Source organism: Cydia strobilella, chromosome 15 (genome assembly GCF_947568885.1).
Source record: "Cydia strobilella chromosome 15, ilCydStro3.1, whole genome shotgun sequence".
NCBI classification, from domain to species: Eukaryota; Metazoa; Arthropoda; class Insecta; order Lepidoptera; family Tortricidae; genus Cydia; species Cydia strobilella.
Window position 1 is genome coordinate 1,704,108 of NC_086055.1, and position 23,724 is coordinate 1,727,831.

Here is a 23,724-nt window from a genome sequence, read left to right on the forward strand (position 1 = left end):
AAGGTTGCCAGAGCTCAACGAGGGTGAGGAGGTTTAGGCTCGGCAACGCGCATGCAACTCCTCTGGTATTGCAGGCGTACATAGGCTATGGAGACCGTTTAACATCAGGCTGGCCCTATGCTTATTTGCCACCGACGTAGTATTAAAAAAAATCTATTTCTATTTATTTGCTTCTGCATAGGAAGAACATTCAAGTTTTAAGAACATCAACTTCATTTCTTATTATGATTGATATGATATGATTTTAATTAAAAGCCACTTACCCGTATTGAGCTTACCTAATGTTGGGGGCAAATATTACAAAACCCTGAAAAATATAGTAAATATTTAGGTCACACGTATACCTCCCGCGAACGTTTTAGTGTATAAGGTAGGAATAATCAGCTAAAAATATCTACAGTACAATGTCATTTAATAATAATTATTCACAACGACGGGACTCAATCGCGTAAAATTAAGTTTTAAATTTACCTCCGACGTTTCGAGGACGGCATTGTGCCCTTGGTCTCAGAGAAGACTGGCTAAATTTGACATCAACATTTTCTAGGCGCGAGTTTTTCGAACTACCCGCACTTGGTCTTATTTATTAACTAGAACGTTTTGCGCACTCTTAGTAGTAGTACTTGCATTTTGCGTCGTTGTGAATAATAATGAGTAAAAATCGTGACAGTTTAAATTAATGTCATTTGACTTGGTGATCAGCTACATACACCTAAAGTAAACCTTAAGCCGCGGATTGAACGCACGCGACCGGCGCGGCGGGGCGGTGAGCGGCAAATCAAGGCCATTAATTCATACGCTTCTTTCGACCAATTATATGAACGGCCTTGATTGTTCGCTCACCGGCCCGCCGGTGGAGTGCGTCCAATTTGCAGCCTTACGGCTCGGCAACGACTTTGCGCGATTCACGACGGCGGCGGCGACAACCAAAGGTGGGAACGAAAGGTCCGATCGCTGTGTTCCGCTCCAACCTATGGTTATCGCCGCCGCCGTCGTCAGTCGCGCAAAGTCGTAGCCAAGCCGTTATGTTTTCAAACAGCCAATAACAATTACTGGCATATAGACATATTTACATGACGTATGACATAAAAAGAGTAAAGAGTCCTGTATAAATTATAGATACATAATTTCATTCGAAATTTACATTAAATTTTTCAGCTTACTGTTAAATATTCTAGAGTAATTTGTAAACTTAGTTACTATTATAAATTCAAACAGACTTAATGAAGCTTAGTACCTAATATTTAGTAAATCAGAAATGAGGGGCTGGGTGATGCTATTTACCTACTATTTTGTAACAAAAAATTATCAAAATAGCATAATTTAACGAAATATAAAAATATAACAACTAAAATAATAATTTAAAGATAACAGTCTTATATTGAATTTAATCTATCGTGAGACATATTAAATTAGCTAACTTAGCGTTTTCACTCACGTATTTTTAGTCACTCGCGCGACATGTTTCAGAGAGCCTAGTGCCAAACTTGTCGCGCGAGTGACTAAAAATACGCAAGTGAAACCGCTAAGTTAGCTAAGTCTTATATTGGTACTTGGTGGCTATTACTGAACCGGTGAGCTCCATCTTAGGCCCTGTCTTCACTTTCCATCAGGTGTGACTAGGGCCAATCGCCGATCAGTTTATAATTAAAAAAAACCTGAAATGAATTTGTCGTCGTCAAAAAAACATCAACCAACCGCTGGATGTATTCTTATAATAGCTAAATCACATTAATTATTTACAAATGATCTACCCGTATTTACAATACTAAACTAACTAAGATTGTAATATGTACCGTCATTGCTACAACAACATTACTCGACGCTGAATAATAATATTTCACTTCGTCTTGCGTCGGAGGTGAATAAGACGCTTCATAACTTAATTTATTATGACAAGGTAGCATATCTTTTGATATTTCTAGTAACCTTTTTCTGTATTCAACTTTATTACCTACAGTGTCATCTTGCATGGTGTCATCGTACTTATCATCGTCAAATTCATCATTGTCGTAGTCATGTGTTGACGTCGGGTTTTTCGGTATGTCGTTTTTCTTTTTGCCGAGGTCCGTTTTGAGTTTGAGGTCCATGATGCAGCTGAGACGTTCGAGGGAGGCTTTTACGCGTTTGCTCCGGGTTTCGTTCTTGAGCTGGTGAAGCCAGAGGAGACGACAGTCGCAGGTGAGCTTGTTGCCTGTGGAAAAAAATGCTTTTAACAATGTTTTAAAAATACAGTGGAACCTCGATAAAACGAATCTTAAGGAAAACGCTAAAAAGTTCTTGTTAACGAGTTTACGTCTTCTAGAGGTTATCGACTTAAAGAGGTTTTTAATTTTATTAGGTTGGGTCAAGGCGGGAACAGTGGCTCAACGCAAACAGTGACTCAACCGCCCAAATATCGCACTAAACTGTAGCACCCTTACGTGTTAGAATAACCATTGTTCGTTCAATTGAATAAAATGAAATGAATTCGTAGTTCATGGATGTGCATGAACTACGAATTCCTCGATCGATTACTGAATCTTTCTGCTGTAGTAGTAGGGAAGCTAATAGCCTCCCTCATGTTGGAATTAGGTTGAGTGAGCCACTATACTCGGCTATTTTTTTCCGAGCCACGGTTCTCGCCTTGACCCTATAGATAAGGTAGTTAGTCTATATTTAAAATTAGTATTGTATTTTGTGTAAATGTAATTCAACATTGAAATTGTTTACGGATTATGAAATTTATACACATTCTTCTTCTTCTTCCTGCCCTTATCCCACGTTATGTGGGGTCGGCACAACATGTTTTTCTCTTCCATTCTCCTCTATCTTTCGTCACCTCAGCACTCACTCCTTTCTTTCTCATATCCTCTTTCACACAATCCATCCATCGCTTTTTGGGTCTACCATACGCTCTCCGTCCATCAACATTCATCCCTAACATTCTTTTGCCTATATGGCATTCATCCCTCCTCATCACATGCCCATACCACGCTAACCTACTACTTCTTATCTTCTCCGTTACTGGTGCTACTTTCAAACTTCCCCTAATATACTGATTTTTAATCCGATCCTTTCTCGTCACTCCACACATCCATCTCAACATTCTCATTTCCGCTGCGTGCACTCTTCTTTCATCCGTTACTTTCATCGCCCAACATTTTAAATGACCATAATTATTATCTATATTATACGTGCTTTTTAATGTTAAGGGATTTAAATTTTCGCTAAATCCCGCAAGCTATTACCAACGACGTACACAAACTATCCTAATACTAAATTAATTTGCTGAGCATTTGTTGCATTCCCGTTGGTTTAATTCGTTTAATTTCAAATTAGCTAGTTGGTAATCCTCTTACGTACAATCCGAGGCGAATACAAACCCGGGAGAATTAGCTTGAATATATAATGCAGCTTTATCATAGTGCATGTTCTTCAGAAGCTAAATTATATTTTACATACATTCTGCACCCACGACTATACCTGCATTATCCTTGAGGCCAATTTGATTTTTATGTCAAAATAAAGTCATTTTGTTATCATTCGCCCGTGCGTCTTTTTTTTATTTATTAAAGTTCTAAACATTAAATGAATCGCAGTTTCATATCCTAGTCCGGTTCCTAAAAAGTACGGAACCCTCGGTGGGCGAGTTCGACTTGCACTTGGCCGGTTTTTTATAGTTGATAACGTTATTATTTATATTATTCGTAGAATTTTAGCGCAAAACAGCGCATAATACGAGGAGGAGGAGTTAGGTAGCGCCACCTCGAGTTCTCACCTCACAGATCCGCGGGCGAGGTACATGGGTGATAGACGTGTTAGTGTAGATGCGGTAAACAACGCTTTTGTGTTTCTCTGTCTCGTTGTCTGGTGGTTTTTATTTATGTCTGATGATTTGTGTTTACACAGAGGATATAATAAGATAAAGCGGTACTGTCATAGTAAATTTTGTAACCACTGTAAATTCACTGCCATCTATCGACACACTTTAGAACTAAAAATGAAGATTTATAAAAATACGTTAAAATGTATTTAAATATGGATAAATGATTTTTTTTATTTGCATTAATTATTTTTATATGATTTTGACCCGTTCTTTCACTGATATGCGTTAAAATTATAAATAACAAACGAAACCGTCAACGCCCTCTATACGAGAGTAGGGCAAAACTAGTGGCGCCATCTGATCGAGAATCAAATTTTCGTGATTTTCGAGGCACGTTTTTTCCTTAGACTGTATCCATCTATTACGGAGTTATATCTATCTTTGGTGTTTATAAAGATACAAGTTGCTACGTTACCAATCATTTATTCCGATATGTGACAGTTTCTTATATAGATTCTAAGTAATACTACTGTTATCTAGTTTGCGTCGGGAACAGCGACATCTTTGAAGTAATTTGAACAACAAAGTAAACATACTCTATATCGGCTCGAACAATTTGTATGATACTTTGGCTGAAAAATTTACTAGTACCCAAATCCTAAATATTTTAGCGAAAAGCGATAGTGTTATTTATATTAATGGATATTGGTTCTATTTTAAAAATAAAATTAGGTGGTCCTTACGATTCCAGTTGAGTATTTCGTTTGTACCGGCGAGCGTGTATGAGGAATGTTATAAAAGTGAAGGAAGCGAAAGAGGTATGTTAGGATCGTAGCAAGTGGAAATCCGTGGTCTCTGCCTACCCCTCCGGGAAATAGGCGTGATTATGTATATATATATATATGTATGTATTTCGTTTGTAGTCGAGTAGTTTGAAAACCCAACTACTTGGATTACGAATTTAAAGTACTATATTTATTGTATAAAGAATGCGTCCCTATCTAACTTTAAGATCTCAGTGTTATTTTAAGAGACGCTTCTATTTCTTTACTCAACTGGTGTCATGTGTTAAATCCACAATGCATTCTACTTTATATATTATACGGAAAATATTTCAGCTATACTTTTGCATAAAATTGTGCTATAAACCATGTTGACACTAAACTTAAGTTTTTTAAGTTATTTATTTAAAAAAAAACAATCGAAACGATTAATTTGAGCAATTTTATTTTAAAGTAAACCATACTTTTGTCGAACATTCAGATGAGATTTTACTATTACCATTTTTTCAAATTAAGAAATCTTAATTGATACGGCAAACCAACGATTTTACTATTTTACGATAAATTGAAACGTTTTCAACTTAATTTACTGTCTTCTTTTAAGCCCCAGGATAATAAAATTACGTTTAAATTAATTGAATGAAACTAATTTATTCAGCGGGTTATCATTTAGAACTTACCGTCAAGAGAGATTAAGGCATAATTCGACTTCATGTTTTCCAGGATACTTTGCATAGTCTCCTGTTTAAGAGTTTCCAAATTGTTATTCCTCAAATCCAAAACAGTCAACTTCTGAAAATCGTCCAAAGCGCCGGCGTCTAATGTTCCCAACTTATTATCAGCCAAATAAAGTTTCCTCAGTTGCGCCAATCCACCAAAACCCCTCTCCGATATAAATTCTATTTCGTTCCCGTCCAGGTAAAGTTCCTGGAGGGCCCAAAGTTCGGAAAATGCCAAGTCGCCTATCATCGTCAATTTGTTGTTCCTCATGTCGAGAGTAATCAAGTTGGATAGACCTTGGAAGTTCTCCCTGATTACTACAGTCAGCAAATTACTGTCGAGCTCCAATTTCACCAAATTGTTGAGATGCTTGAAGCAGCCTTCATGAAGAACACTTATAGTGTTCTTTGATAAGTACAGCCGCTGTAAGTTCGGTAGCATGTAGAATACGTCCCGTTCCAACTCTGAAATCTGATTCTCCATCAAACTTACATTGGCCAACAATATCAAATGTGCGAAAGACATTCTCTCGAGTTTCGTTATTTTGTTTTTCGGCAACGATATCTCTCTTAATGTTGACGAGTTAGTAAACGCGAAAGGTGGTACATATGATATGTTCGCATAGTGGATGTTGAAATACTGCAGCTTTTCTAGTCTAATTATGACTTTTGCAGGTATATAGGTGAGCCCGCCGTCTGCTCTCACATTAAACGTGAGTCTTTCTATTTTAGGTTGAGAATAAAAGTTCGACCAAAATGGGTCATCTTCGGCGATTCCGCCATTAAAAACCCAGCAATCCGCTTTCGTAGCCGTCTTTAACTTCGTGCTCTCACAATAGCAATGTACCTTGGAGCCCCGGTCTTGAATGTCGCAAATATTGACGTATTGTGAATAAACGCTTTTATCCGATTTCCATCGCCGCTTGTCATTTTGCCGGCTCTCAGTTACGTTGATTTCAATTGTCGCGAAGGCAATCATTAGGATTAGATATTTAAGGTCCATCTTCTTTCACATCGGGCAATCTTTATCTGAAACAAAGAGAAGGCATTTAGTGAGAGTTACCTTTGTTCTTTTCTTATCTTTCGCTTTGTGTCGCGCATTAGCGAAGTTGCTGATAAGGTTGTATCGGAGTCGGACGTTAAGGTACCAACTGCGACTCCATTGACACTTTTGCGAAAAAGGCGCGAAGTTCAATTTTGTTTGCGGAACAAAGAAATAGTAAAGCGAGTCGCATTACGTGGTAGTTAAGTTAGGAGTCCGTATTCGGGCGGAGAATTTTAAAATGACGTGGCGCCTCCAAGTTTGTACCTTGGAACGACTTAAAGCTGACTGTGAAGTGTAAACTCCGACAGTGCTTTTCTACGAAACTTTTGAATCACCGATTGAGGACTTGTGCGATAAGTATTTTAACTATTGTTCAGCTAACAATAGCAGTTGTTGTTCCATATAGAAGTGAAATAACGATAACTCCGTTTCTAAACAAAATAATTTAAATTAGTAGGAAAAGGTTTTTCAAGTAAGCAGTATTTTAATGTAAGTTTATGGATTTATGTCTAACAAATGTACTTATTGCTTAAAGTTGTTTACTGTTTTTAATTTATTAAGTACGAGTACTTTTGAATAGGTACATGCATACATAAATCTAAGTAGACAATAAGAATTTATTTAGCAGTCTTTCTTTTTAAACATAATTGCATACATATATATGATTAAGTAGGCTGCAATAATTCGCTTAGTAGTTATAATATACCCATGCACTTAACTACATTAAATTCAAACGTTAATTTTGTGTTGGTGTCATTCTATAACTTTAAGCAGAAAAGGTTTACCTTATCAATATATTATACATATATTCTTAACACCGATTTAAACTTTCACGATTTTTACTCATTATTATTTATCTCCACGGGACTTAATCGCGTAAAATAGTTTTAAAATGTACCTCCGACGTTTCGTTGTGTTGTGTGTCGACCCGGTAGCATCCCTAGTGCGCAAAACGTTCAAGTTAATAAACAAGACCAAGTGCGGGTAGTTCGAAAAACTCGCGCGCCTAGAAGATGTTGATGTCAACTTTAGCCAGTTTTCTCTGAGACCACGGGGACAACGCCGTCCTCGAAACGTCGGAGGTACATTTTAAAACTATTTTACGCGATTAAGTCCCGTGGAGATAAATAATAATGACATATATTCTTTATCTCGCCATGAAACCATACCCTCCAAACGCGAGTAGTGTCCAAGTAGAATGTGGCTTTCCATTAGAGAGGGGTCCTTATGCTTAAGGGGCATAACGACCCTTATCGGATGGAAAGCCAAAATTTAATTTTAATTCGCTCCGTCATTTACAAACTTTCACCACACAGAGCCTATAAAGTTGTTAACCCGAAATTAAAGCTTAAAAGTGCATTAATTAACGCTTTTGTCACGCCAGCATCCTGTCGCTCGTCCAATTAAGCTCAATAAGCGCTTTATTAAGCTCCAACTAGACAACTGTCATTTCTCGATTGAAAAAAAAAACTATTTTTTTAGTGGAGACAATGTACTGATTTTATTTATCAGTTTTATGACATGGCTGTAACTGTAAATAACTAACCTACCTATGACACAGGATAAAAATAATAAGTATCTTTACAAAAATACATCTGCTCATTTTTGCACCAATTTTAAAGCTCAACCTTAAATAATTCTTCGCAGTATGCTAAATTACATCATAGCAATCGGTAATTTTTGGCAATCGTGGGGATCTTGGCTGAATGTAACAAATCAGCATAGTCAAATTTCCAAATGATTTTGGTTAACACTTTAATAGTCGCTAATGGGTCTACATGACCCAGTGGCCTTCTTTTTAGGGTTCCGTACCCAAAGGGTAAAAACGGGACCCTATTACTAAGACTCCGCTGTCCGTCTGTCCGTCTGTCACCAGGCTGTATCTCATGAACCGTGATAGCTAGACAGTTGAAATTTTCACAGATGATGTATTTCTGTTGCCGCTACAACAACAAATACTAAAAAGTACGGAACCCTCGGTGCGCGAGTCCGACTCGCACTTGGCCGGTTTTTTGAACACTAATTTGTTAACAATGCCATTGTACTTGTTTTTCACCTTTAGTTTTTCACATTCATTCGTAATTTCGCCTGTCAGTCAGGTGCATCGCGATCGCAAGCATGAATTGTGATCTTTTTATTTTATTTTAATATGACAATTGTTTAAGATAAGAATAGTTCAGGAAACAAGGTACAAAGAGTTATGAAAGTTAGCATAGAATATGAGTGCCAAAAAAAAACGTTAAAACGAAGCAATTTTTTGAATTTAATTAATTTTTGCAATAATTCCCCAATAATAAACTGTTTCCTAATTTAAGAAATATCTATGCATAAACATCAAATCTCAATCATTCTCATTATATACCATACAATACTACGGTATGTGGACTCCTTAGCGACTATAAGTGTTTGAAAATAAGGTGCGACTGTCCAAGGAACGAAAAGGCAAAAGGGGGTTAAAAAATATGTCGTTCCTGACATAACATCAATAGAGTATTTGACTGTATTAAAAATAAATTAATTCACACAATGCATGAAATAAAGCACCAAGATAATTATTAGAAAAACATAGATAGCAGTTATTTTTAAACACAGGTTTTATTTAATAAATCGGATAAAAATATAAAAAGTAGGTGGGATGACCGTGACGTGATTGTGTAATGTTTCATATAAATTCCATATTAGCAAAATTACAGTTCTAAAAAAGAAACTTAAAAAAAAAATTGCCGAAGATCCAATTCAAGTTTCACATTGTCAATTTCGCCTGTTCGGCATATCGCCAAAACTGTTCGGCATATCGTCTTGGAGTGCCCACTGACAAAGTACGATGGCCCAGTGGAAGATTTTAAAACCGTAACGAGTGCAGCCATCACCTACTTGGACAAATGTAGATTTAGATTATAAGCTAGCTAATAAATGAACAGTGTAAAATATAATTGCCATACGATAAATAAATAAATAAATTTGTATGTCATGTCCTTTTTATATTGGTGAGCAATAAAGAAGATTTGTATTGTATAAATTTCGCCGCGCCGTGTACACTGCACTGGCAAAAACTGTATATTTTTTTTCTCGAACTCCAGACGAATCTAAAAATCAATACAGTTTGATAGGAATCGTCTTTTTGTCCAGAACGACCAAACGCTTTGAATTTTCCATTTGGACTGTATTTTCGTCTTTCCATTCAGTAAAAGTACAGAGAGATTTTTATATCGTGAATAGAAATACTTATACCTCTTGAATATGCACAAAAGTAGGTACTTAGATACACAAATAAAATAAAAAAATGCTACGTTATTATTTTAAATTTTGAAAGGATTCAAATGCTTGTGAGGAGAAAAATGTTTATCAGCATTGATTCTTTGGAATAACTGGAATAACTTTAACGCACTTAATTTTTTAAGCATATCATGTATTGTAAAGGCAATTTGGATTTTTCAAATAACTAATTACTTAATGATTATCTAAGATATGTGAATTTTTCTATTGCTATGTTTTGTCACCTAATTTTTGGGAGACCAATTTCAATGTATCACCAAGAACAAAACTTTTAGGTAAGACATTGTCTTCGCAATTCGCAAAGAAAGCATAATATATATATATATATAACTTTTGGCCTAGGCTGTAATTTTTTCATGTTCCTGTCTTATCTGCTTATGTGAAAAATCATGACTGTATCTTCTTCCTACACATATTCCTCGCCGATTCAGATTAAACAACGTGATACGGTTTTAATCTTATTTTGATACGGCCTTGAACATCGCTCACGCTAATTGGTGGATGTGAAATAAAGTAAGGGTCTCCCCAGATATATCGACGCAGAATCGGCAAAAGCTGATAGAAAAAGCTTTATGTCTGCGCAACAAGAGCGAAAAAGTCGTTCGGCTCGGCTCGCATCGGCCGACGCCTGCCAAAGCGTCGACGGCTTTTTCGCTATTATTGAGCAGACATAAAGCTTTTTTCTATCGGGTGTTGCCGATTCCGCGTCGATATATCTGGGGAGACCTTAAAATTCGCGCGTGCGATGCGCGCCAAACACCAAGATCGTGTCAAAACCATAACAAATTCTTAAATTAGAATCGACCAAATGGTGCATTTAATTGTATTGCGCCGCGCCGCTTCGCGTTATGCAGCGTTACATACTCCTGGCCGCGTAGCTAACATGCCAATCGCTTACGCTCCGTAGCGATCGAAACGCAACTGTCACTGTCGCACTAATATGGAAGAGTGAAAGAGAGGCACAAAGCGTTTCTTTGTCGAAGAGATAGCGATTGTCACCTTGGCCGGCTGATTTACTTCAAAATCACATTTCATGTTTCATTTCCGGATAATCACACAATGGATGTAATTCGGGCTCATTTCAAAATTTTCAATATTGAATGCTAAATAATAAGAACTCATATTTGTGTATTTGCAGTTAAAAACAATCAGAGCCTATTGTTACAATGAACATAATAATTCATTAATTGCCATAACATTGCCACAAAACACGAAATTTGCTCAAAAACCCTCAAACAAAGGAAATTACTCGCGCTTTACCATTTGCATACATAATAATAAAACTTAGGTCAATGACCCTTATTTATAACGTCCAAACAATTCAAAATGACCTATGTAACAATAAATCGCTTTAAAGATACTTCCTTCTGTGTAACACTGTAAATACACACAAAACTTAAAACGGCGTAAGTAGCGTCAATTTGTATTCTATGTAAGTCTTTGTGTGCGTTCACACGGGTTTATGAGTAACGGGACACACGGAGGGCGGAATTTATGGGCGCTTTGATAATTAACACGGAATAAAAGTAACGACACTTTCTCACTGGATACGCTACGGAAATAAAATGTGTGTTTTCGCTCTGGACTGTGAACTCTTTTGATTTCGCACGCTATCTCGAAAATAAGAACAAATTTTTTTTGACGCTAATGAAGAGGGAAAAAATGTTGTTTGACGCCAAACAAGTTTTCGTTTTACAGAATGAGTAAAAACTGTGTTATTTTATTTTATAATTCGTGCTGAATAGGTGACTAGTGCCCGGGACATTTGAAAGCATAACGAACACAGTTGGTCACCAATTGAGAATTTTATTTTGGAAATTGCCTATTTTAAAACAATATGAGGCTAATTCAAACTTGCATTGTACCTAACATCAATATGATGTAATATAGTGTTTTTGTGAAATTAAGTGTATTGTGTATTTTGTTTTGTCTCTTGTAAAATTTATATCTTTAATTTTTTCTGGTAGTGGCAATATTTTTTTTAAATATTTTATTACATATATTTAAAAAAAACATTTATTCTGGCGAAATAAACCCTATTTTTACATTGATTTATTCTGCCAAATTGCAAGACAGTTTGTTGGTTGGGAAATAAAATATGGGCACTAATGTGAACACCAAATAATAATCGCTAAGCACGAACAGCTACAAAGTGTTTGAAAAACAACTGTCTCATCTAGTGCTCCTAACTTGGTGCAGATAATTAACCCGCTGGATTGTGCATCCTTTAACTAGCATGCGGGCGCAAATGATGCAATTGCTCTCTGACCGTTAAATCCAAGCAACCAGTTGAGATAAGCTACCTGTATCGCTAACTAATTGAACAGGGAAGTAAAACTTAGACTTATTAGGTTTGTCATTTTATCACTAAAAACTATGGAAAAAATCAGATTGTTCCCAGGTTTGAAATGAAATTATTTCCGGAAAAGAGACGTATGTATGTATGTGCAGCATACATACAAAGAAAACTTTCAATTTTATTTAGGCGATATAACAAGTATAACAACATCTATTACTATCCTTATTGAGTTAGCCATAAAAGTCCAAAACCTGCCATACAAACTACCACTGCAGAGCTGCTGCAGTGGCGGCCGTGCGCGGGCCTGGTAGTGAGTACTCATCTCTTTAGTAAATGAATGAATGAATGAATGAATGAATGTTTCTTTATTCAGGCAATAGACCCATTACATACAATACAATAAAACATAAAAAGAAATACGGTAAAAAATAAATAGAATAAAAATAAAATAAAACTCACTAAAAAACTAAAAAAAGTAAAAACTAAAAAAACTAAAAAAGTAAAAAATAAAAACCTTAAATATTTGATATTACTGTATATTTTCCTCGCAATGTAAGTGAAAAGCAGAATATATAACTAGGACATAAATGCCAATTTTATTCTCGACCTCACGGCCCGAGCGCACGGATAAAATTGGTTACTTTATGCCCTTGCTGTATAATATACTATTAAATTCACCGCAAAAGTAAGCGTTTAAGGTTTTCTGATAACGTTATATAGCAACAAGGTTGAATAGCTGCGAAGTTGGTCTGCCTATGTAACTGGGGCGCCGTATTTTGTATTCGTTCTAGTTCTACCAAGTCCGAGATCCGGAGGCAAATTTGATTTTTGTATGGGTACCTACTGATCGCGGATAGACTAACAATCTCGTTTTGAAAATACTTGCAGTGCGTTTCGTTCTAAATAGTGAGTTTAAGTGAGATACGACATACTTAAAATAAAATGAAAATAACATCCTTTTACAATTGTATTTTTTTGAAAAAAATAAATTGAATAGGCCTTTTCTAAACACCTGAAGATACGATTAATCAGTCAAAATAGGACTTAAAATGCAGAGAGGATTAAGAAGAATAGTTTATCTACCTCTTAATAATTATACATTTATTTAACGATTTAGTTTCACCCTGTATAAAATGAGAACTTTCATTGTTAGCAATTTAGAGGGAACCAATAACCAAAAGATTTTCTATCTATATTTTGGACATTGATATTACCTACTTTTTGGAATACACTCCACACTCCAGGTGGAAATTAATAAAAAACTCTAATAACATACAAGGTAGGTAGGTAAAATCACATTCCAGTCATGAATCTCATTATAATTATTATACTAACAATTATTGTCTTCTTTTCAGTCGAATACTTTCCCGCCATGCTTCTCTATTCAACTTATAAACAATTATTGTAACCAGCCTTAATTATAGAGCAGGGCGTCATCAATTATTCATTATGCAGTCAATAATCAGCTATAATTGATGTAATTAAATGGTTTCAATGTATTATTTAGGTCACGATACCCAATTTAACATAATTTATAGGAGAGCGATAAAAATGAGACAAGGGCAAATTAAAACTGTAAAAATACGTACATTTTTTGTCCTTACTATCTACATTCAATGATTCACTAGAGAAGATTTTTATAGTAAACCAGATTTTAAAAAAAGTTACGCAAATAAATTGTATCGACCATTTGGAAATAAAACCGCAACACTAACCCTTCATTTATACTAAGGTCTGTTTTTTTATTCCGTATACTAAAATGACGTTTCATGTGTAAGACATGACATTTCTTAGTACCACATGGAATTTCATTTTAGTCTACGGAATAAAAAAACAGAATATAGGAGTAGTCTAGTTATTAGAATTTCACATTTTTAGAGATTTGACGGGATTTTATTGTCAGCTAAATTTAAGGGTTTTAAATATTTTGTAAGATTTGTTACCTCCAAAATCGAGATTATGGTTCTTTGGAACAAAATGTTCCTTTTAAGTTTCTATGTTAAAATCAAGAAGCAGTCGCCTCTCGGTCTACTGTACTCGTTCCAGTTCCCAGATTTAAACGACCATTTCCGACGTATGATGCAGTCACAACGGCATCTCTTTACCCGTTGTTTCGTATTTCCTACTGTCCCTTTTTGTATAGACTCGTTTTTGGTCTTGAACACAATTTGTAGAGTGATTTTGCCATAGTGGTGTTTCGGATATCTTTTCTTTGTTGGCATTCGCGCTTACTCGCTACATTTTGCTTATTCGCGTCTACTGCCTTTATCTAATGCCTAATGGATAACACGAAGCATGTGTTTTTTATGATATAGCAGGCAAACGAGCAGACAGGTTGTAGGTGCATTGCTGGCGGCCGGTTGCCGCGTTTCAGATAGGAGTACGCTCTTTTTTTGAAGGTTTGAAGACTTTGAAGGTCATATCGGACAGATTAAAATAAATTAGAATATTTGCTTGACAATGCCCAAATTGTTCATTATTCAAATGAAATATTTTAGTAGTAGTGTTAGGTGACGAAGCGAGTACTTATCAAATTTAAATAAGCTTACACATGGGCATTTTCATAAAAAAGGGTAGAAACCAACCGTTTACTTTTTTTTGGAAAAACTATTAAATTTTGGGTTATTCTTATGATGGCTCACAAGGACTATCTAGGAATAATGGGGAATAATTTTTTTTCCTATCTTTTAATCAATAGCTCTCATGAGTCATGATTCTGAGTCGAAACAACTCAAATGTTATTAGTTTTACAAAAAGAGAAGGAAATGCTACATTTTTTCTAAAAACCTCCTGTGGCCTACCTTTTTTTCTGAATACAAAAATAGGGAATATTTGAAAAAAATTGACAACTGCTCGTGATAGGTAAGCAAAGTGTTATTCTTCTCGGTGATTTTGTAAAATTTTACAAACCTTAACTAGAAATACCTGACTTTAAGCTGCAATTTACCTTTTTCACGTAGAATGGGTTCATGATCTAATTCTAGAACGCTCGTTTTGCTCCAAGCCGCTTTTAGACGGAATATTTTTAGACTAAAAAGAGGCGGTACTGTAACATTACTTACCAAATTTTAGCACAAAATGCTTTTCAGTTTTACATAATTCATGAAAATCTTTAGTCTATTTTGACTACATTTTATTCTTCTGAAAAGGAATGATTAACTTTTTTCTAATATTTTTTTTCGTAATGTATATAATATTTGTACACAGATATACATAGCCATATCTTTTGTCCCTTTCTAATTTTCTGGCTTTACGCCCGCCCCCTATTAACAAGTTAAAACTAATGTAAAAGTTTACTAATATTGTAAATTTAAATTATTAGTTTTAGTCAATAAAAACTATGGGTCTTAGTATAAAATTAATGTATTAGGAAAAAAGTAAGGTTATTTTTTCCTTTTTGGATGTTAAAAAATTACTTAAATTTTGACTTTCAACTCCTGTATTATTTCAATATATTATTTTAATATCAAAATTATTGTGATAAATTGCTCATTTGCTATCTCGATTTTATTATAAAATTCAACATGTGTCATCATCCCTGTAATAGGTACCCCTGGGAGCATGACCTATGTTGACCGCTTACCACCAGCTGAGCTGAATGTTTATTTTCTGGCGACACATCACGAAGTTGAGAGGTAAATTTTGTATCTAACATTATTGAAGGGCTCGGATGGAGGTGGCCTTGTTAAGTGTGCGCCAACCTTTATATGACGTCTTGCGTTAAATACTGGTTATTAAGTTGACAATCGATAGCGCTTCATTATTTATTAATAGCTTATAATATATTTTGATCATTCTTACTTTTATTTATGTATATAAATAATGTAAATGTGTTGGACCCGGGTATGTCCATAAACTACGTCCGGACCCGGGTATGTCCTTAAACTATGTCCAAAAGAGAGGTATGGGCACTGCGAATGACATCTCGCTTTGTGTGGTAGGGCACAGGACAGCGGATGTCATTCCAGATCTAGAGCAGAGCCCAACTGGGGAAGTACCTCCACCTTACAGAAAACCGCAGCCAAATAACACTAGACCCTACTCATAGTGTTGTGTTCCTGCCGGCGAGTAAGGTTGCCAGAGCTCAACGAGGGAGAGGAGTGTTAGGGTCGGCAACGCGCATGTAACTCCTCTGAAGTTGCAGGCGGGCCGTATGCTTGTTTTCCACCGACGTAGTATAAAAAAAAAGGTTTATATAAATTGTATATACAGATGCCAATCACAATGAAAAAATCAACGATGATTAGATCAACTGGTCAACGTGGGACGCGCAATTGGTAACGCATTGGACCGGCAATCCAAGGATGTGGGTTCGTGTCCCACGTTGACCGGAGTTGATCTGATCATCGTTGATTTTTTATTGTGTTTGACATCTGTATATACAATTTATATAGATTGTAATAATGTGGTACGTCCCACAATAAAAAAGGAAAATATATTAACATTTATGTAAATAGGTTACCTAAATGCATGTTGAATTAATTTATCTTTATTTTGTTTTGTGCATGCTGACAATTGAGTGAATGTATTTTATTAATTTTTATATTTTACCCTTGACATTGCTCCATTTAGTGTTATTTAAAATAGATATTATTTTATGAGAACATTCCAAATTTAATGTATGCAATTCTTGATCGATAGTTTAATGGTATGATTTATAAGGTTGATAATTAGTGTTTAAGGCCGTAATATTAGCATGCCTTTATTCAGCTGATTATGTCGCGACCTAGAAAAAACTGAGTAATATCTGCTAACTACCATAATTAACGCAAATAAACTATATTCTATTCTAGTCTATTTTAAGTGATTTAGATAGTAACACAAGTTGATTATGTAAAAGTTACTGATGTTGCTATATATAATAATAAATAATAATAAAATCATTTATTTCGACCAACTTAGGATCATATCACATTACATTGGGACATTAAAATATATAAAAATAAAATATATGTAAAAGTTATTTCATTAATCAGTTGAATTTTCCTTAATATGAATATTTTTCCTTTGATATCCCGTTTTGTCCTGGTCTCCCCTACACGTGTAATGTTATCTAAATAAAAGTATATACGTACAGCAAATAAATATGTTCAAGGTCTCCCATACGAATCCTTTACTTGATATCTATATAGCGAGAGAGATGGTGCTGCCATCTATCCAACTAGGGAATAAATCAAATTATTTTAAGAAATATTTTTTATTTGTAAATATAAATACTTCCAATGAGCTATTTGTTTTAACGGCAAGCGAGCGGGCGATAAAAATATCGGCATTTGATGAAACATACTTTTATTAATATTTTGAGACTTTGAAAATGTCATTATATCATTTGGCCATTTTATGAAGGAAACAATTTTAAACATAAACACATAATTTATTTAAAACACGTATTGCATGGTTACATAGTTATAAAACAAAGACTTAAAAAATATTAATGGTTTATATGTGCCTGAACTAGGATTCCCTGTGTTTCGGGCGACTTATTAAGTAACGGCAAGGGGGATTATCAGACTAAGTCGTTTTGAAATTTAGGAAATTTAGGAAATAAATATGTCAAACTGTCTTACAGTTTGTCAGAATAATTACTTAAATGTAAAAATAGGGTTTATTTCGCCAGAATAAATGTTTCATTTTTATACATAAAGACAATAGCATGATGTTTGTCTGGTGTTGCGGGTGTCCATGGGCGGAGGTAATCGCTTACCATCAGGTGATCCGTCTGCTTGTTTGCTTCCTATTTCATAAAAAAAAAAGTGCAATCAAACCAAATCGTTCATTGGCAATGTTAAAATCCGAATATGCTTTCGACTACAACACGCTCGTAGCGCTACGCCGTAGCTTGTAGCAGTATTCTGTAGACGCTTGATTCAATATTACAATAAAGGCCTGATTCGAACTTTAATATACGTTAAAATTTTGCTAAATATACGATATGGATCGGATATGCCAGTGGAAAAAGTGACGTTTTTGTGTTTGAAGAAACATCACTTTTGACACTAACATATCCGATCCATGTCTTATCTTTGGCAAATTTTTGACGTATCTTAAAGTTTGAATCAGACTGATTTTACTTTGTTTTGTCTTTTGTGTATAACCTTGTTTATGTGCAATACAGTAACATATTATTTAAAGGTACATACATAATACGGATCGACACACATACACACGAAACTGCAGAAACTCACAAATATGAGTGTTTGATCACTGAACCCGCGACCTTACTCACTCAAGACTACAGACTCAAGGGAAAATTACATAAGTTGTGGCTTTCTGATGACTTGTGTTGTACTTAGTTGAGTACTAAGATTATTTATTTAGTTGTGATAATATATATATATATATATATATATATGTATATATGTATATTTATAGGTATATATTTGTGTTTATATGGATATGTATTGTATATATATATATATATATATACATATATATATAAGTTTATTTTATATTCTAGATTACAGGTTTTAATTATTTACGTTTGTAATAATTGAACCATAATTTACTTTCTGTTCATAGTGTTCGTTTGTCTGTTTATTGTTTCATTCTCAATTGCTCAAAGGTTGACTGGAAGAGATCCCTTATAGGGATAAGTCCGCCTTTGTACATTGTATATATTTATGTTCTTTTATTGTGTTTGTAATCTGTCTTATGTACAATAAAGTGTTTACATACATACATACATACATACATACATACATACATACATACATACATACATACCTTCAGTTAGAAAGCTGTGTCTCACCGCTTAGCTTTAATTGTCTTCACTTATAACAATAAATCACATTAGAAGCTTACAATTAAATTATGCCCGTAACAAGAAACCCACCAAATACTCAGTAACATTCCCGTACGAGCTAGTATTAATAACCAGTGGCGAAACCTTAAAAAAGACATTCGTGTTTCTCTGAAAATTCACGTGGTAGTTTCGTATATTTCGAAATGTTCCGTATTAGAAGCTTACAATTAAATTATACCCGTAACAAGAAACCCACCAAATACTCAGTAACATTCCCGTACGAGCTAGTATTAATAACCAGTGGCGAAACCTTAAAATCGACATTCGTGTTTCTCTGAAAATTCACGTGGTAGTTTCATATATTTCGAAATGTTCCGTATTAGAAGCTTACAATTAAATTATGCCCGTAACAAGAAACCCACCAAATACTCAGTAACATTCCCGTACGAGCTAGTATTAATAACCAGTGGCGAAACCTTAAAATCGACATTCGTGTTTCTCTGAAAATTCACGAAGTAGTTTCATATATTTCGAAATGTTCCGTATAGATGAAGTAATAGTTACCATGTAATATGAAGCCCCATGTATACAGGGTGATTTCGGGGTCGTGGAGCAGGAGAACAAAACATCATACAGAATTCAAGGATGAGCCTAATGTTAACTATTGTTTATCACCAATATTAATGATTACTTTTCAGATGATAATTAGAAAAAAAAATAAAAAAAAATTTTTTTCATACAATGTGGTCACCCTACTCAATGTGACGTCTTGCCGCTTTCCATACAGCGGGTGACCATAATTACTTAGTAATAAGAAATTAATCTTATTACTAAGTAATTATGGTCACTTAATAAATGAGTAGGGTGACCACATTGTATGCAAAAAAAAATTTTTTTTTCTATTTATCATCTGAAAAGTAATCATCAATATTGATGATAAACAATGAAAATTCGAAAAACATATTTATTATTTACTTGTAGGAGTAAGGCCCATAAGTTAAGATAAAAAGATAAAGGATATTTATTCGTAACGATCACAACACAAGTACGAACATGTACAGACAACAACAGCAAGAAAAGAAGAAATCATCAAGTGTGCATCACGAAGTTGTTTTATTTTTCTTAAAAAACAGCATATGTGGCGTGTGTCTGTCGCATAAATGAATAAAATTACAAAAATGATGAATAATGTAAGGATTATGTAAGTTAGCGTTTTCTTACAGGCGTAGGTATAATATTTCAGCAAGGTAAGGTTTTAATGCTTTACTGTTTGAAATGCTTAAGACTATAAATTTAAATTTAATGAATAAGTACTTCACTTTGAATTAATGTTAGATTTTCTATAACATAAAAAATATTTACTGTTTTTATGTGTTTTTTATGTTCCCTATTAATGAATTATAGATATATTTTTTTTAATTTACACCTATACAATACAAGTGTCATATGAGCATTAAAAACCGGCCAAGTGCGAGTCGGACGAAGGGTTCCGTACTATTACGCAAAAACGGCAAAAAAATCACGTTTGTTGTATGGGAGCCCCACTAAAATATTTATTTTATTCTGTTTTTCGTATTTGTTGTTATAGCGGCAGTAGAAATACATCATCTGTGAAGATTTCAACTGTCTAGCTACCACGGTTCATGAGATACAGCCTGGTGACAGACAGACGGACAGAGGAGTTTTAGTAATAGGGTCCCGTTTTTACCCTTTGGGTACGGAACCCTAAAAATGACCTCAACTGTACTGCGCGCATGTTGACAGCGTCAAGTCAAATAAAAAATAACATTTATTTCAGGTCTTAAAAACCCATATTTTAGCACATTACAAAAATATAAAATAAAAATTAAAAATATAAAATAACATTGATAAAAATTTAAAATTAAAGACATTAACCCTACAAAATATTGTACTGTAAAGGCGACAGAGGGTAACTTTGGCCCGCGTGAAAACCACACGTAAGGGTCTAATAAAAGATATAAAACGCGGATAGTTAGCTGAAACCTGGCTGAAACCAACCAGATAACAATTTGGCATAATGTCAATTTAATAATATATCCCACACTGAATTAATCTCAAGCGCAAGCGATGTCACCTTGGCTAGGCACCCAGGCCAAATGTAACCCACCCTTACGAGAATACCGCGCAAAAGGTTTGACATATAGATTTTTATTTTACCCAATCAAAACTTTTATTGGCCAATCACAACTTTTTTTAATAGCGGGACATGGAGTACCTATCGGAGTAATATTCAAAGTACCAAAACATTTTTGGAAGTCAAAATGTACTGAGAGCTTCTTCTATATTTTATGGAATTTTGGAAGTTCTTCAATAAAGATATTTTTTTAATTTATATATTCCACTGCTGATTGGAAATCAATAAGGAGTTAAATATTTTATCTGAAATAGGCAATATCAGTACAGTAGCAACAAAGAATATTATTTTTAGTGACATACGTATAAAAATATTTCATACATTATTTCTTGCACGCCGGGCAATTCCCACCTGTTTCCACGAAGTTGTTACCACTAATAACAGATAATTACAACAACTTTATTTTTAAATGTATCCACCTAATAATATTTTATTTAAATAACTATTTGCTTCTAAGCGCTGGTGGCCTAACGGTAAGAGCGTGCGACTTGCAATCCGGAGGTCGCGGGTTCAAACCCCGCCTCGTACCAATGAGTGTTTCGGAAGTTGTGTACGAAATATCATTTGATATTTACCAGTCGCGTTTCGGTGAAAACATCGTGGGGAAACCGGACTAACCCCAATCTAGTTTACCCTCTGGTTTGAAAGGTCATATGGCACTGGCAGTCGCTTGTAGTAAAATCTAGTCCCTACGCCATGGGATTAGTTGCCAAGCGGACCCCGGGCTCCCATGAGCCGTGGCAACAATGCAGGCATAACGCAAGGAAGATAAAGGAATTGCTTCAAAGATATATGTATTGTGATACAACTAAATAATTATAATACCCAGTCTAACTTCAGATCAATGCAATATCCGAACGAGAATAACATCATAACTTTGCAGTATCGATACGCCAATCGCAACTTTGAGCAGAGTTCTGCATCTTAACCTAATTCAAATATTACCTCAGACTAAGTACTAAAGCATACCTTTAGATACGACAAGGTAGTAATAGCAACTAGACGGTGAACTGTGGATGCAAAACCCTCATGGCTTCGCAATTTTGAAATATTTCCGAAATATATTTTGCACAAGTTGAAACGAAGACGCTTTACATTCGCTCGGTCAAAGACCGAACGGAATGTTCTTATGGAACATGCAATATGTGTGACAGAGAAAGCTTTATTATTGCCTTGTCACATTCTCGCTTTCCATTGTTGCTTATATACTCCTAAAAGACTAAGTGTGTCGCCAATGTAATTTTTTTACACATTTATTAAGCTTAACTGTGTAGGTATTTATACATTTGTACATTTGTATTTGGTATTTTTACATATGTATAATTATATTTGTTTTAAAGTGTTTGCTTTAAGTCATATACGTTTTGTAAGGCCTAAAATTTTTGAGACATTTAATATACGATTTATTTTCGTATGATTTTTTACCAGATTTATTTTCTTAATTATTGGAATTTGGAATTTAAAACAGTCTTCAAAACTATAAACTGAAATAGACTGTTTTTTTTTAAGAAGTGTGACTACTAAAAAAACACAATATGAAAGCACTACAATAGTATAAAATGAAGTCGCTTTCCGCTCTGTATGTATGTCTGTCCCTATGTATGCTTAGGTCTTTAAAGCTAGGCAACGGATTTTGATGCGGTTTTTTTAATAGATAGTGTTTCAAGAGGAAGGTATATTAATTTGTAAAGGTGTTGTGTAAGTTAGTTGAACTACCCATGCGAAGCCGGGGCGGGTCGCTAGTATATCATAAAAATAATTTAATTTGTTCCTTAGTCGTCTTCAAAACTGTTTATCTCTATTTCTTGAGTAATTTGAAGGCGCATCACGTCCCACCGTACATGAGACTCATGGAATTACAGATAATAAAATTTACAAAACAAGGTTAGTCGTTGATACGTGCATACAGGCAACGCGTTTCGATACGATAATTAATAAAATGTAAATAGTAATTAAGTAATTAAATGACGTGTAACTGTATATGTTTCTTTTACCAATAAATTTATACTAAATTACATTAAATTAAATCAAATATACATACATCACAATAACAAATTACTCTTACTCTAAACTATACTATACTAGAAACTAACACTAATAATAATAAGTCACATTTCAGCCGTCCCGAAAATCGTCCCGCGACCCCCCCGAAGCAAAGGTGCCCATGACGCTCGCCGCGTTGCCACGTTGAACCGCGATGGACAATCTTTGCATCAGGAAGGGCGAGGATCCAAACCTCTCTCCCGCATGCGTCTCCCCACTTCCCCGAAAAAGGCCTTGGCCTCCGTACACCAGCACCCCGTAATTTCCACTGCAAGAAGGACAAATAAATAGTTCACCAGGACCTCATATTTCTCCCGCTTGCGAACTGCAGCCAACTCGGCTGCTGCCCCTGCCGTTCTCACAGTACCGGTAGCCTACGGGGTAGAGAGGTTCTTGACTTCGTACCTATGTAATAATGTAACTACCCAGAGATCTTTGATAATTATAATATGTTTACAATTATTGTCTTCGGTTACCGCGATAGTTACTCATGAAATAAAACTATGAACAAGGATTATATCGCGTATATTGAATTTATAATACATCCCGACGTTTCGAACTCAACGGTCAACGTGTCACCCGTTGACCACGAACGCTGTAAAGAGTGTTCATAGTTTTATTTCATGTTTACAATTTTATTTACCTTAAAAATAGCAAGCTTAAATAACAGGTTCCTGGAAACATGGGTACCTACTTTATTCACTGTGAAGGCACGCATTGGAAATCAAATTGCTATTCAATTCCCCTTTAATTCTAGCGTTGCCAGAATAGCGTCCTCGGCTCCAAGTTTGTCTTCCATTACAATAACAAACATGACATACTCATTTGTTTACCACACTGCATACGAGAAACTAT

General features: G+C 35.0%; 1 protein-coding gene across 2 annotated transcripts in view; it reads right to left on the minus strand.

The window, feature by feature from the left end:
* Positions 1-1,682: 1,682 nt before the first annotated feature.
* The window catches only part of LOC134747775 (connectin-like), a 50,789-nt gene continuing 28,747 nt past the window's right edge, over positions 1,683-23,724 (minus strand). The window contains exons 2-3 of one of the 2 annotated variants that reach the window (XM_063682417.1): positions 5,271-6,332; positions 1,683-2,194 (exon numbers count right to left, since the gene is read on the minus strand). In XM_063682417.1, the coding sequence (XP_063538487.1) occupies positions 1,761-2,194; positions 5,271-6,312 (1,476 nt within the window). In that variant the 5' untranslated portion in view covers positions 6,313-6,332 and the 3' untranslated portion in view covers positions 1,683-1,760. Of the gene's footprint in view, positions 2,195-5,270; positions 6,339-23,724 lie in introns of both variants that reach the window. The other variant, XM_063682416.1, reaches the window with a different exon arrangement.